Source organism: Argentina silus (genome assembly GCF_951799395.1).
Source record: "Argentina silus genome assembly, chromosome: 17".
In the NCBI taxonomy this organism is placed as follows: domain Eukaryota; kingdom Metazoa; phylum Chordata; class Actinopteri; order Argentiniformes; family Argentinidae; genus Argentina; species Argentina silus.
The window spans coordinates 3,590,650-3,605,471 of record NC_139671.1 but is presented as its reverse complement, the minus strand read 5'-3'; the positions used below and the strand labels follow the sequence as shown (position 1 = coordinate 3,605,471).

At 44.6% G+C, this 14,822-nt stretch overlaps 1 protein-coding gene across 1 annotated transcript; it reads right to left on the bottom strand.

The window, feature by feature from the left end:
* Positions 1 to 3,549: 3,549 nt before the first annotated feature.
* Positions 3,550 to 14,822, bottom strand: LOC310818528 (SERTA domain-containing protein 2). The gene is made up of 2 exons (XM_083689501.1): positions 14,327 to 14,822; positions 3,550 to 5,844 (listed from the first exon to the last, which is right to left on the bottom strand). Exons 1-2 carry the CDS (start codon positions 14,464 to 14,466, stop codon positions 5,121 to 5,123), a joined length of 864 nt encoding a protein of 287 aa, XP_083545627.1. The 5' UTR covers positions 14,467 to 14,822; the 3' UTR covers positions 3,550 to 5,120.

Genomic DNA, 14,822 nt, shown 5'->3' with positions numbered 1-14,822 from the left:
CCAGGCTGTTCCCTCCATTCATTTGGGACACTGCGAACATGATGATTGGTGGTTGGTTCTTTATTTTTCATTCTCACATTTTACATGACACTCAACATTAGCCATGACAACACAACTGAGATGACTTGTCTAGGAAATGGGAAACTGTGCCACATGGATGGGCCCATGTGTAGCCAATGGCAGATGTGGTGGCCAATAGCAGATGTGGTGTCACTGGCCAATAGCAGATTGTTCTCCTCATGCTCCGCCAGTTATGAAATATTCAGAAGGCGGTGGTAGACAGGCAAGTTGCATTAGCCTTGAATACAGTTCAGCATATTTGGGAAAAGAGAGGTCCTTGGAGAGGGCTGTGTAGCTCATTCAAATCTCCTCTGTGAGGTTTGTTGTACCCGCGGGGTCGGGGGTAAAGCAACTGTATAAAAATGGTATGGTGTCAGATGTATTGACTAATTGGCAGCTTATATAGAACAAAAGGTGTAGTTATATTCTTCTGGTGGCTACGAGCACAAACATCCCCTTCCATTGTGCTGTCACAGAGCTACCAGGGTGCAGGGCCCTCCCTTTACCTCAGGGAAAACAGGGCTGTGTTTTGTCTTTTGTCTGTCTGATTTGCAGACCTCCCAATCTGGGTTCTCTTTCTTCCTCCCTCCTTCCCTCCGTCACGCCGGGCTCCCCACTGAGTCCCACCCCTGAGGAGAGCAGCGGGGGGCCACCCCAGCCCACCCGTCGACTCACTGAACCTGGGTGGGGGCAGAAGACGGCGCACTGTGTGAGTGAGAGGGAAGCCGTTTCAAACGCTCTGCCTACTCCTAATTAGCCGACTTTGAGGCTGTGCGTGTGCGTGTTCGTGAGAGAGAGCGAGAGAGAGCTCTCCAGGTGGCTGACAGCAGCACATACTCTACCTCCATACCACACAATTGTACATTATTCATTCTCAGGGGCGTGAGGGTGTGTGTGTGGGTGTAAAGGAATATGGCTGTTAAATTGGATTATCCTTCACGCTATCCTGGCCTCCCCCATCTCCTTCACAGGAGAGCTCAATGCCGAGTTGACAGCGATCAGACACGAAGGTCACCTGAGTGTGCCGTGCACAAAATGGGAGACACAGAAGTATTGAATTTCACCGTGGGTGAAACCTACTCGATCCGATCAATCCGACTGAAACTAAACCCTGAACAAACTCTCGGTGCTGCGTGAATGTAAAGTGTTTGACTAACAGGGAGGCTTTCCTCTCTGTCGCTCCGGGGTGTACAGTCACGCAGGAAGTGTGAGGGAGGCTTCCTGATGCTGTGTTTCTGCCTTAATTAACAGACAGCGGTGGGTTCCTCCTCCGGGGGGGGTTCCTCTGCTCAAAGCCGTCACAGAGACGGTTTCATCTGCAGGATCCTGAGGAACAGAAGGTGTATAGCGATCGCATCTCTGTGGCGACTAGGGTTTTAAGTCCAGGGATGACTTGTAATGGACTCATTCAGTGACTAAAATGCTTTGAACCCAATGAGTTCACACTCTCATTGAGTAGTCTAAAATGACTTCTTCCCCTCGACCCCCCCCCCCCCCCCCCCCCCCCCCTCACTCACTTCATCTAAAAAAACAGACTTGTTTCTTGCTTCCTCCAAGACTGAAGGAAAAACATCCCTGAGGGTATTTCCACTGAACCACCACCAGGGGGAGTCCCTACACACAGTCTCCTTCTGATCCCATCAAGTGTTTCTGGTTTTTCCTCCTTTTGTGTTGGCCCTATTAAAATATTTATCACCAGAAAACTCAGTTCCCATATTGTTTTTGTATATTTCCAGATTTAAAACTGATTAAAACCATATGTCATAAGAAAGTAAGCAATTATCACAATTATAATAATATGCTTTGGGAAGTCAAAATGAAGAAATCAAGAGACATTGTTTTATTTTCTCAATTTTAATCAGACTTACTGACCTGCTACAATAGTATTGCATAGAATATAAAATGTGTCAAAATACCTTGCTTTATATACAGGACACACACAGTTTGTGGTTGGAACAAAATACTGAACCAGACAGCAACAAAATAAATTAAATAAATCATTGATTCAAAATTTGAGTATCATCCCAGTGTGGTTCAGAGGGCTAGGTCATGTACTTTTGAAACATTTGATTAGAAATGTGTAGTAAATATAGATCAACAAACAGGGTCTCATTTTACAAGGTAATTTTTTACTCTTGCTGCAGAGTTGATATTGCACTTGGGACGAAAGTGATGATTTTGAAGTATAGGTTTTCAGTATAACGTGTTAAAATGCCTTTAAGAAATGGTCACAGAAGTGACAAAACCCAAGTACGAGGGACACCTTTGTGACAGTTCTAAGTGGCATTACTGTGTTGTTGAGAAGGGAACTAAACCAGCATTTGCAACTATTGACATCTTCAAATGCAACCCATAGTCTACATGGTGTGACATAATGCACGAGGGACATTTTCTTCACAGTAAAATTGGGAGATCTTGATATTTCTATGAAACCAGTGGACGTATGATGGACCACTATGCTAAATTGGTAAAATTATGGCAAATATCAGGAGATATTTTCTTGTCCACAGAAACTGGTATTATATTATGAACATGTAGGCTATGTTCCAGTACTGCTCACCATGTTGCTCCAGGCTGAAACCTGTGTCAGAATGCTGCCAGTTAGCCTGCCTGGTCCATGTGGGAAGGCCCAGTTACGTACATAAAATATTTAATTCATGATAACAATCTCTTCATAATCCACAAACAAATATTTACAGACGTGTGTTTTTACATTATTACCTTTCAATGGGAATAAATTGGGGCGGAAAATTCTGCTACGAAAACCCCAGACCATTGTCGCATAAATAAATGCAATATATTATTTCAACCTTGTCATCCAAAATAAACAAACAGAATCACACAGGAAATTTATAAATACAAATATGTACAACAAAACAAAAGTTTACAAAGTTGAAAAATGAAATATAACCCATTTGATGCACAGTTGGAGCAGAGGCCCAGTGGAGAATGCTGATGGTGTGATAAGTAAGTCTCCTTGGTGTGTTTTGTGGGGATGTTTCAGGGAGGGTGGGCTGGCTTTGCCCTGGTCTCCATCGCTCTTTAGGGTGGGGTTCGTGTGCTGGGGTGTTGGAGGTTTAGTAACATATGATTCATAATGAAGAGGATGAATTTGGGGGGAGAAACGTCCCTTGAAGTAGATGTGGACAACAACAGTTGTCTATTTGTGCAAAACCTTCGTTCTAAACAGGGAAGAGACACATTCCACAGTGAAGGAAGGAACTGTGACAAGCTGTTTACCTTTATTATTCAGTTTCATACTGTCTGACTGACAGTTATGGCTCCTCCCTCTGCCTTCTCATTGGCTGACAGGGGAAGGGAGCCCCTTTCAGGGCAGAGCTTGGCGCACACAGAGAAACACATACCAGCTGTTGTTAAAATCTGTGTAGCCTTTTCCACAAGCAAGGACCTCCACGTGATTAGAGCTACTGCCCCTCACCCCCCCCTAATCTCACTCGTTCCCCTCCCCTCCCCCTCTCCCAAGCCATGCAGGACAGTCCCTTGAAGCACACATGTGGGCGATTTGATCCCTGTGACTGAAGAAAGAGTCGGGGAGGAGAACGTCATGTCAGCTCCTCTTCAGAGCTACGGCTTCCTGACGCTGTTGGAGAGGCTGTCGCTGGCAATCCTTCTGTTACGCAACTCCTTTTCACTACCATCAGGACTTGTCACGATCCATGACTTGCATTTTCTTGGGGGTAAAGTACAAGCACACAAAGATAAGAAAAAAAAAAAAAAAAAAAAAAAAGATTGGAGAGAGTAAAGTGTTGGATCAGGATCATGCCTGATCACTGACGGGTATGCTCCACATTCTGACGGGGTAGTCACACGCAAGGCAGCCTCACAGGCATCATCCACGGTTGACCTGTTGCAGCGTCAGTCTTTGGCGAGGGGAGTGTAAGGGTCAAGAGCAGGCGTGAGTCCACGCTTGGTAGAATGGCTTCTTCTCAGGACTGAGTATCACATGAAAAAGGATCACGTACAAACAAAGAGAAATAGCTCAACAGGTTGTCACCTTTTCGAAAGCTGGCGTCCACAGTGGGCAGTTCCACCACCGCCAGTCTTCCATTGTAGGCACTATGTTCATTAGAGGGTTACGACGGTGTCTGCATTTCCAACAATCTTAAAAGTCTAAAATATACATTGTATTCAATTATACAGTTCTACAATGAGAAACACTGCTAAAATGCTCAAATTAATGCATTTTCCAGAGTCAACAAAACATCCTGATCGCTCCAGTTATAAATGCCATGTCCCCTTGAATGAAAAAGTGAGCAATCAAATTGAAAACCCAATGTTTCACAAAATCTATTGACGTGTACATTTTTGTTGTCCACAACAATCAATTGAGAATGATTTAAACAAGGCATCGGTGTAGTCATGTGGAATTATCAGCAATGCTTTGAGACTCAACATCTCCAGGAAGGCATTCTCTCCAGCACTAAAAACAGGTTGACAATCACCATTTCTTTTTTTCATGTAGTTTTCTACGTTAAAGGAAAGAGACCAATCAGAACGTAGAAATAAGTGACGGGTCGAGTTCGTCTTGGTCTTTAAATAGTGAGAGAGCTCTTGGGTTCAGAGAGGTAGTGAGAGTAGTGAATATGGATGTCCCCCGTCTCTCGTAGCTGTTTGTAATGCTCCAGAAACACATAGCGGAATGTCCGTCCACAAAAATAAAAATGTCCAAACGTTTCATCATCCGGTTCCACAGGTTGTCCTTTTCCAAAGAATGCACTGGTGAATAAAACCATCAGATATAAATAAGTTTCAACGGTAATACTTTGTGTTTCGCTCAAGTCCCTGCATACTCGTTTCATGTCGTTTTAGCAAAGAAGACGGCGGCGTCGGCAGGCCCCCGAAAATGTGCATTCATCATCATACAGCAGGAAGTGTAGCAGGCAGGTACGTCAGTCTTTTCATATAAATATATCATGTTATTCGTATCAAAAATAGAAATGTACATTTAAAAAAAACAAAAAACTAATTTGTCACTAGTCCGACCCCCCCCCCCCGCTAATAAAATGGCGGGCAGCTGCCTTGACCGTGCTGTGACCCGGTCAGGAGCGTACCAGGATCTCCATGATGTGGTCGAGGTCGTTGAGGTCCGTGAGACAGAGCTGCAGGGTGCTGGAGGAGGAGGAGCAGTTAGAGAACGCCTTCAGGTTCTCGTCTCCGACCGAAGCTGAGGCTCCGCCCCCTCTGGAGGAGGGGGGGCAGGCCAGGACAGAGAAGTCAGTGGCGTCATACATGGAGGTGTCAATGTCATCAAAGATGTCGTCCAGCTGCAGGTCGGTCAGGTAGCTGGTCGAGTTTGTGATTTCAAAGGATCCGAACAGCAAATCGGGTGACCTCCCTCCTTCTTCCGAGGACGAGGGATGTGGCCCCTCTCTCTCAGGGCGACCCGTGCGGGCGGCCTGTGTGTCCTCCTCCTCACGCAGCAACGAGGACCAGGAGGACAGAGCGGCCGTGGGGGTGGAGGCAGGGCTGTCGGAGGGCAGGTCCGGGTGGTGGTGTGGCGTGGCGGCGTGGGGCAGCGAGGGGGCGGGCGGGGCCTCTGGGGGGTGCGGGCCGCCCTCCTGCCTCATTTCCTGCTGGATCTGTCTCAGCGTGTTGGCCAGGAGCACAGAGCGGTGCAGGCTGGGCTCGGCCCGCCGGTGGCAGCTCTGGAGCTTGTCCAGGCACATGTCCAGCACACGCTGCCTCTGCTGGGGGTACGGGAGGCTCACCCCTGGGTCCTCACATTCGCTGAGCTTGCGCTTCACGCCACGGCCCAACATGTACCTGCGGAGGAACGGAGACCCATGAGACACGGCCTACACACGTCTGCACAGTACAATCATTCTTCATTCGATTTAAAATGGATTTTTAACAATGTAGTTTTGCCGTCAATCCACACACACAATACCCAGAATGACAAAGCGAAAAAAACATGATTTTAGAAATGTTTGCAAATTTATTACAATTTAAATACAGGAATACCTCATGTACATAATTATTCAGACCCTTTGCTGTGACACTCAAGAAGTTGCTCAAATGCAAAAATGTCTTCAACAAGTCACTCAACAAGTTGAATTGAGTCCATCTGAGTGCAAGGGTAATAGTTCATTAATAGTGAATCATTAATAGTGATTTCGGAATAAGTATCTTTGGTTTTTTATAGTCTCTGATTTGCATAGGAATCAATTGCACACTGTGTGGATTAGGATTAGATTACCAACTCAGCCAATTTCATAATTTTGTCTTGATCCTGACAAACTCCCCAGTCCCTGCCAGTGACAAACATACCCATAACATGATGCAGCTACCACTATTTTTCACACGAGGGACGGTGCGGAAACTGTGTTGCATGTGCTGGATTTGCACTAAATTTATCTAAGCTATTATCCTTGCATTAAGATGGACTCAATTGAATTTATTGAATGACTTGACGGCGACATTTTTGCATTTGAGCTCATTTTAAAAATGTTATAGCAAAGGGTCTGAATACTTTTATACTTTATTTCTGTATTTCATAGTTCTCGTGTCATTATGGGGTATTGTGTGTGGATTGATGGAAAGAAAAATAAATAATCCATTTTAAATTGAGTCTATAACAACAAAATGTGGAAACAGTGAAGGGGGTCTGAATACTTTCCAAAGCCACTGTAACTCATATTGCCAATTTAATGAAAATCTGAATCTTTCCAACCACCTTATACATATATGCTTCGTTGGGAAAGCGGACGCAGGAATTGAATCTGTTGAATGCTATTTGATTTTCTGAATATAACCTACTTCTCCAATGACAACCCAAGTGTAGATGCCATGCCAAGCTCACTCAAGCTTGAGATAAATGTGACCACAACCACCATCACTACACTTCAGGATGACTTGCTACTAGCTAGCTACACGCTCCCAAGTTGAGTCAAATAGAATATGCTGAATGTAGTAGGGTGTCTAAAAACGACATAATTGTTTTACTGATGCAGCTGAGAAAGCTGTGTGCTTAGTTTGCAAAGAGCTGGATGTATTGAAATGCATCTTAAACTGTCACAAGAGCAAATATACAAATGTCAAATATGATGTCTTCTGAGAAGGCTACACAGGCTTTCCTCTCGAGTACAGGATCAGCTAAATCACTGCAGTCATGATGGCCATCTTGGATAGATTGAAATTGTTGCTAATAGGCGACCTAATTTACATATGTAGCAAAGCGTCTTTTATTTGCTAATTCGTGATAAAAGACGTCAGTTGCACAATGGTATACTAAAATGCTCAATGTGTTCCTCCCCATCCTTGATCTAGGCCAACTTAATTGACCAGAGCCTTTGAGGCATTGAACTTACTTAGAACATGATGACTGACAGAGGTTCTCATGACATGAAACCAAAAGCTGCGTAGCAGAAGAACCATGTGAGATGTATGAGTAGATGCTGTGACTCTCATCTGCTCCTGCAGCTTCAGACACAAGAGCTGCAGCGCTGCACTCGGGTCACGTGACCTGCTCCTCTCAGGGGGGGGGGGGATGAAGCGGTGTTGGAACACTGTGCTGCTAGTCACCATGGCGATCCATATCCATCTACCCTGAGTGTCAGCTCGCAATCCTGTCACCGAGGACAGAGCGCCATGAGTTCTGACATCTCCTCCTCTCTCGAGTAACGAGTGGAAACGTTTCACAGCTCTGATGAGGGTTGGGTGTGTATGGGATGTGAGAGATTGTGAAATAAGACTCTGACCACCTAGTAAAACATTTCATTCGCACTTTCACTGTTAAAAAAAAAAAAGTGAGCAACCTCTACTTTCGTCATGTGCGTCAGGCCATCTCTCTCAGCTCCGATTGTGAATAAAAGAAGGCAAAAGGGGAGCTAAGACCAGTTCAGCCATTCTAGGGCATTTCATTACCCTGCTGTTCCTGGAGCACCGCCTCCCCTCCATACAGTGCGTGTTGGAGTTGAGGGGGTGTCGACAGGAAGCCGGACCATAACGGCTACTCTTTGCCGGAGGCGGTTCTGTGTCCACGACTCATCCATCACACGTCTGCACGCAGCCAGACATCCCCCGCAGGTCTGAGTGCAGACTGCTCTTCTCTCTGGTTGCTTCTTCGTAGCAGAGACGATGGGACAGAAATGCCCTTCGTTTGTGGATAGGAATTCACTAGCGGTGCCCACATGGTTTGGAGCATTAATCTCTTTAAAAGTCATAAGCCTCATAAGTGGAAACCAATGGGTTCTCAACAAAGTGACGATTATGTGCAGTTTGGGGAAAAAGCTGTAGTTTTGTTGCTTAGCTGATATTCAGCATTGCCCGTGTGTACTTTTGGTGTCTGATTAACTTAATTTAGCCTACAACTTATGAGGTCTCATGTTGACCTCCTTGGACAGGGAAAGACTCCCTAAGTCTTTCCCGAATCCATTCTGGATCAAACACTGCTCACAGGAACAGCTCACTTGCATCCAAATCATGTTTGTTTTGTTGTTTTTTTTCCAACTTGAAGGGATCATCCTCAAAGGCTGTTGTACCGCAGAGTCTTGTTTTAATTGAAGTGAAGCTACAGGAAAGCACAACTATTTCTGGATTTCTTAAACCTCCTGTGTATAGTTTGTACAAACACAAATAAATGACTTGAATCACTGTCATACCTCATTCAGCCACAGAATCCCTAGTTTTATCCCGTAGCATCACGTTAAGGTCCTGTTGGCTATTCACAACGCAGTCACAGGCTGAAAGGGAAACCTCTGCTCCTGTGCTTTCTCTGTACGTACAGGTTAAACATAGGAGTGTGACTGTGCTTTCTCTACGTACAGGTTAAACATAGGGAGTGCCACTGTGAGATCTTCAGTCCGTCTCAGTCAGCAGGTGAAGTCTATAAATGAAATGAGTCACTCAAACGAACATTGATGAAGTCTGTCGCCAATTACCTCAACCTGCAGCCGTCCCGGTGTGTACTACACTAAAAAAAGCTCCTGGTTGATAAATGTGCCAGTCGTAGCTAACTTACTCCTATTCCACATGCAATCACATTTGAATAGCAAACCTGCGCCACTAAATTCCACAGGCAGGCCTGCGCCATTAGTGTCCGCATTCAAAACATGTGGCCTGATGTTGGACAAGAGCGGGAGCCGCGGCTAACATGTAAGCAGCTGTGAGCCAGTGAGCCGTGCTTTAAAAGGGCTCTCTCTCATTAGGCCAGCCTCTTCACAGCCAGCTTACCATGGCAACAGCACTGGAGGAGAGGCCAGAGCAACTCCACAGGCCTACATGGTGGACAGACAGTATGTGGCTACGGGGAGGCCTTGTAGTGGAGATCTGACATGGACAACACAGCACAGCACCAGAGCACATTACATCTGCCATTGCCCTTCGCCGTTTGAAGTTGAGCATGTGGAGACGTAGGCCTTTTGGGACCCGTTTGATAATCCTCACATCAATGGTAAAAGGTGCTTTCTGCTTTAATGCTGTTCTACGAAGCTAGCTGTACTCCAACGTTAGCAGGCTTGAGTTATCGCAAAGTTTCAGCCGTCCTAAATGTCACAAACGCAGTTGGGATGGGTTAGATTATTCGATTAGTCAATTCCTGGCATCTAAACAGACCTTATAATGGGGGGGATGATGTTGGCACGTGGCATAGGGGCACAAATTCAGGCTAACATGCAGTTAGCCCCGGAGCAGGTTAGAGCTTCAAGGTAAGTTGCTACTGGAATCTACCTGGCTGAAGGGTGAGCCCACCTGTGTGACGTGTGGAGCTACATTCGGTCAAAGTTAGTTCGCCAACTCCCTTAGCTTGCTTCGTAGTACACCCTGGTTTCTGCTTTTAAACCCTAACTTTGTTCTTGACTTTCTCTACACCTTGGTTGTTGGGGACAAAACAATCAAGTGTCAGTATCCTCTTAGAAACTATGTGGGTTTAGCCAAACTGAAGTAAGTGTGTGTGAGTGACAGAGAGAGAGAGAGGAAGGGAAACCCACTAGAGGGAGAACAGGACGGACTGCCTGACCCTGGCAACCGTCAGGAGAAAAGTACTGTGCTAATGTGCTTAGCATAGTTGCCTGGACCTTTAGAGCTGAGCCACAACGTGTAACCACTCTCATTAAACACACATGTACAGAAAGGTTACAAATGAAGGCAAGCTAATTCGTAGTTTGTGTAATGGAAAGCTACTAATAACATTGTTTTTAAAAAGGTAATGAAACTAATGCTCTTCTTCCTTTTTCACGTGTTTCGGGTTGGGAAACTTAATATTGAGAGGGCTTAATTATCCACCCTACCTCTCTTAACAAGAGGCAACTTTCTGTGTTTGACTGTTCATGGCAAAGGCAATTGCACGCTGGTGACTTGAACCTTGAACTTGACACACAGGCATGGACACCGTCTAAGACAAATTATTTCAACCTAAAACTTTCATACTCAAATATTATGGGGAATGAGACCAGTTAATCTAGGGAACAGTTGAGCAGTGTGCAGGACAGGCTCATCATGGATGGATGGATGGATGGTAAAGAGCTCAAAAACCAGGGCAGGACAGGATTTGATTGAAGACAAACACCACAAATGTGATTGACTCTGCATACAGTACCACAGTGCCTGGAGAGGAGACATTATTGCCAGTTTACGTGGACAAGGGAGTTGACGCCGGCATTTGGAGTGGAGTGGTCATCACCTCACACAAATGAATAGGGCTTACGGGGCAGTGAGGAGCATCTGCAAATTCTGTTTGCTCTATAACCATTCACACTGCAGTACCATTTTCAACCATTTAGAACCACTGTTGAGACCATAGAAAGTGACTTTTTTGTGATCCGTTTCAGTAAATGTTTTGCAGCAAAAGTTTTTTTATTTCAATTTTATAGTATCAACATTCAAGGGAGAACCATTCTCCTCCTCCTCCTCAATGGACCAGCCTCCACTGCTGCACACCAACAGTGAAGTCACGATTACAACACTCTAGTTCCCTCCCCCTCTATCCCTGCCCTGGAGGCAACAGTTCTCTGGCCAGGAGAGAGGGAAGGAGGGGTAGACTGTGGGCTACAGTGGGAGGAGAGAAGAGGAAAGATAATGCTGTGGGGATAAGCAGTGAGCGGATGGAAGGAGGCGGAGACTGCCACTGATAAGCAGAGTAGGATCAGACTAAAGCAGTTTTGCGAGCGGACATCTTTATTGACAGAATCGTCACGGGGTACACAAAATGATTCACATACGTCAGAGGTTAGTCAGCCATCCTGCTAGACATCAAGGGACACTCACCTACGTATTGGGATGGGGTTGAGCAGCGGTATTCAATTAAAACTGCAAGCGGTCCAGTTACTAAAATTTCCTCCCAGCAAAGGTCCGGACCTCTAATTTGCATCCATAGCCTACCTCTATTTCTATCAAATAACATCAACAATGTACATTTCCACATCATTTCAACAATATTTAATTGTCAATTTTCAAAATTGGAGACTTTTAATATACATACATTGAACTTGTTTGGCACTTGGATGGATAACAAATAGCTGTCTTTACCATAAATAAAATGAGTCCCAGCATAATGAACTTAAGTACAAAAGTACAAAAAACAAACAGGACCATATTTCTTCGGAAGAAAATAAACATAAATAAAAAGTGCCTCTTAAAGAAAAGTGCAAAGTATTTTAACTTCCTTTCATGGCACAATGAATGTAAGTCCTACATTTCTGGTAAAATAAAACAGCCACAATACGGCCTACATTTCTAGTAAAATAAAATAATTTCTTCTGAAGAAAATGTGCCTCGTTTAGAAAAGGTGCAAACAGCTTTGCGCAGCCCCCTTTTCTCTTTAACATTCTTTTCTCTCTTTCCTAGTGAGAGAAATGTGCCAGCGACCGCCCTGCCAGTAGTTTGAATCTTGGCTGGAATGGAGTTAGTGCCATTCGCATGCAGGTGCTCATTGGTGAGCCTGGAACGGTACTTGTTTTTAATGATGTTCATAGTCGAGAAGGCTGATTCACAGCTGTAAGTCGATCCAAACATGGTCAAGGTGTGTAGTGCTGGGGGCACATGCTGGATCTCTACAGCTAGAGCTCACTGATCTGCAAGCAAAAACAGCATTTTGAAGAAACTGACCCTTGCTGCTTTCTGGCTTCAGACTGTGTCTGAGACTGTTTTCCCTTATTGGTCTGCGTCACCTCCTGAGAAGATTCTCTGATTTCCCTGATGAGGAATGGATTCTGGATTAGCAGGAGGAGCTGCTGCCCAAGGCTGAAGCTGTCAAACCGTTGACTGAAGTTTCCAATCAGCTTGTCCATGAAGACAACATATGGACAAACGTCTCGCTCACCTCGAATCTGGGTAAGTGTGCACACTTTTGGGGAAGTGTGCACACTCTCCTTGAATATCAGCTTTGAAAATGTCCAGCTTCCTCTGGAAAGCGCGGACAGCTGTCATCAAATCAGAAACTGAAGTTCTCTGGCCCCGCATCTTTAAATGGAGCTCATTAAGGTGTGCTGTGTGATGTCAACTAAAAAAAAGCAAACATATCCATCTTGTGCCCATCTTGCAAAAACATTGAGAACTCTGTTGCTTTCTGACTCCTGAGCTGCTGCAAGTGATCTGCCATTTCGTTTCGAATGGACCAGAAGCGTCCCAATGCATTCCCTTTGCTCAGCCATCGTACATTATCCGGACCTACATTATCGTACGGATCCGGACCTATGCTCCCTATGCTCTACCGGGTAGATCATAGGGACCAAACACAGAGGAAATATTGTCTCTCACATCATGCCATATTATAACACTACATTGTTTCTTTTGCCATATTACACTTCCTTGCATGTAATTTATTTTTAACAAGCCAGTGTCCTCCCAATTGAATTAACCCAGAGACAATGTTGTGTAATGAATGCTTTTTTTTGGGCCTATACAGTCTGGTGCATTTTTATGACTTATTTCATCATGAAAACCCATGACAACACAGAGGATTCTAATTAAGTTAATAACTTGAAACAGGGACTAGGCAAAAGTAACACATTAGCCTACAATATTGGCATTAACAGAGGCAAATGTTTATTCTGATAAGCTAGCCTAAAGTCTCTCAGAAAGGTTTCAGTGTAGCTGCTCCTATTCAGTTGTGTGTGAAAACGTGCTGCTGATCACATTTGATAATGAACTGAAAAGCTTATTCAGCATACTGCAGTATCTTCAAGACAGCCTAACCCCCAGACACCGTTTGACACCAGGTGACAGACCAAGGTAACTCCCTGGTCAGGTTCGGAGTCTATGGGTGCACCCACCTCTTCATGAGGGATGCCAGCTGATTAGTTTACTCAGTAACAGTGCCTTGCAAAAAGTATTCACCCCCTACACCATTTTGATATTTTAGTTTCCAAAAAAAAAAGAAAATACTTTCAAAAAGTCAAAAACATTTATTTATTTACAAATTAAGTTTATTTATGTGCACTTATTTGAGGACAAAAACATATGTACATGTAAGAACCCCCCACAGAATGCGAGAAACGAGAAGTGGCAATCCCACCGCAAAACTGGAACATGCATGACTGAGAGAAAACTAACGTTATGATCACACGCAAGCATCAGACAACTACACTAACAAGCACCGACACTGGCCCCAGACGATAATTTGATGATGGACACGAATCCCCCGTTTTCAAATTCGACAACCAGCACTGCTTACTAGCACTACCACGGTGAGCTAGCAACTAGCTAGCAGACTTGATCCCATTACGCAACAGTGGCACACGCTGGACTCACGTAGGAGGCGATGTGCCCATTCATATTGGTCCTAGACGCACACGACTTCAGCAATTGTGAACATCTCCCGAGGCATCGATAATCGGTTAAGAAATGACGATAACCAGCCAGCTCCCGTTGATTTGACACTGTCTCACATGAAAGTTCAGTTTGTTGCTGCCAGGCCCGGGATACGAGACTCTCTGTCAGGTTAAACTCAGCTACCGTACCTTGTTAGCTAGTCAAGTACAGTCGTGGCACAAGTTTGACCGAATCTGGTTGATATATATTGCTATTAAAGTTATTCAACTAATAAACTACACATGACATGTGTGGTAAGTTGTGTTGATGAAGAGTTGAGTACAGTGACACTGCCATGCTGACTCCCAAGCTGGCTAACAATGCTAGTAAGTAACGTTACGCTAGCATAGCAACTAGCTAGTTGGTTTGGAGCTAGCGCCTAAGCTATGTCTTTGCTGACGTAGTACGATGTTTACTGATAGATCTACTTCATAACACGCATAATCGATACTGTAGCTCACAAAAAGTAGACAAAATCAGGCGAGGAAGTAACTGTTACCTTGACGAATGGAGGACATCTCCAGCTTCAACTCCCTTCACAGCAGACTCCACATCCAGTCGGCACATCGTCGAGGCAGTTTGAATTCCGTTTTTTCTTCTTAGCGACGTCTCGTAAGACATAATATCCCTTTGACCCATAACATTATGTGATGTTCTACAAGTTTAAATCCTCGAAAATGTGCGTAAAAATGTTTACAGCAACAGCAAACTATGGAAAGTGTAGCTAACCAACTGATGTGCAGCTGGCTAACGTTAGCTTACCGGAGCAGCTGCCTGTCGGTCAAATATACTAAAATAGTCTTGTAAAGTGTTGCGCGAACTGCGAAACAAGAATACAACACATCTAGAAAGCTAAGATAGCTATATCACGCTGTTTTTTTGTTGGCTACATTCTGCCAACGGACTTCCGAATAACTAAAGTGTTCGGACTTGCGAAGGCGTTAAATACGTTGTCCGAGGTATGTGCATTCCTGGATAAAAACTCCCGTGGAAGG

What these genes read in the sequence shown, in the direction of transcription:
- LOC310818528 (XM_083689501.1), bottom strand. Translation starts at nt 14,466, where the DNA reads ATGGGTCAAAGGGATATTATGTCTTACGAGACGTCGCTAAGAAGAAAA. An exon ending in GATGTCCTCCATTCGTCAAG is followed by an intron (nt 5,845 to 14,326) that starts GTAACAGTTACT and finishes GTTCCTCCGCAG; the next exon opens with GTACATGTTGGGCCGTGGCG.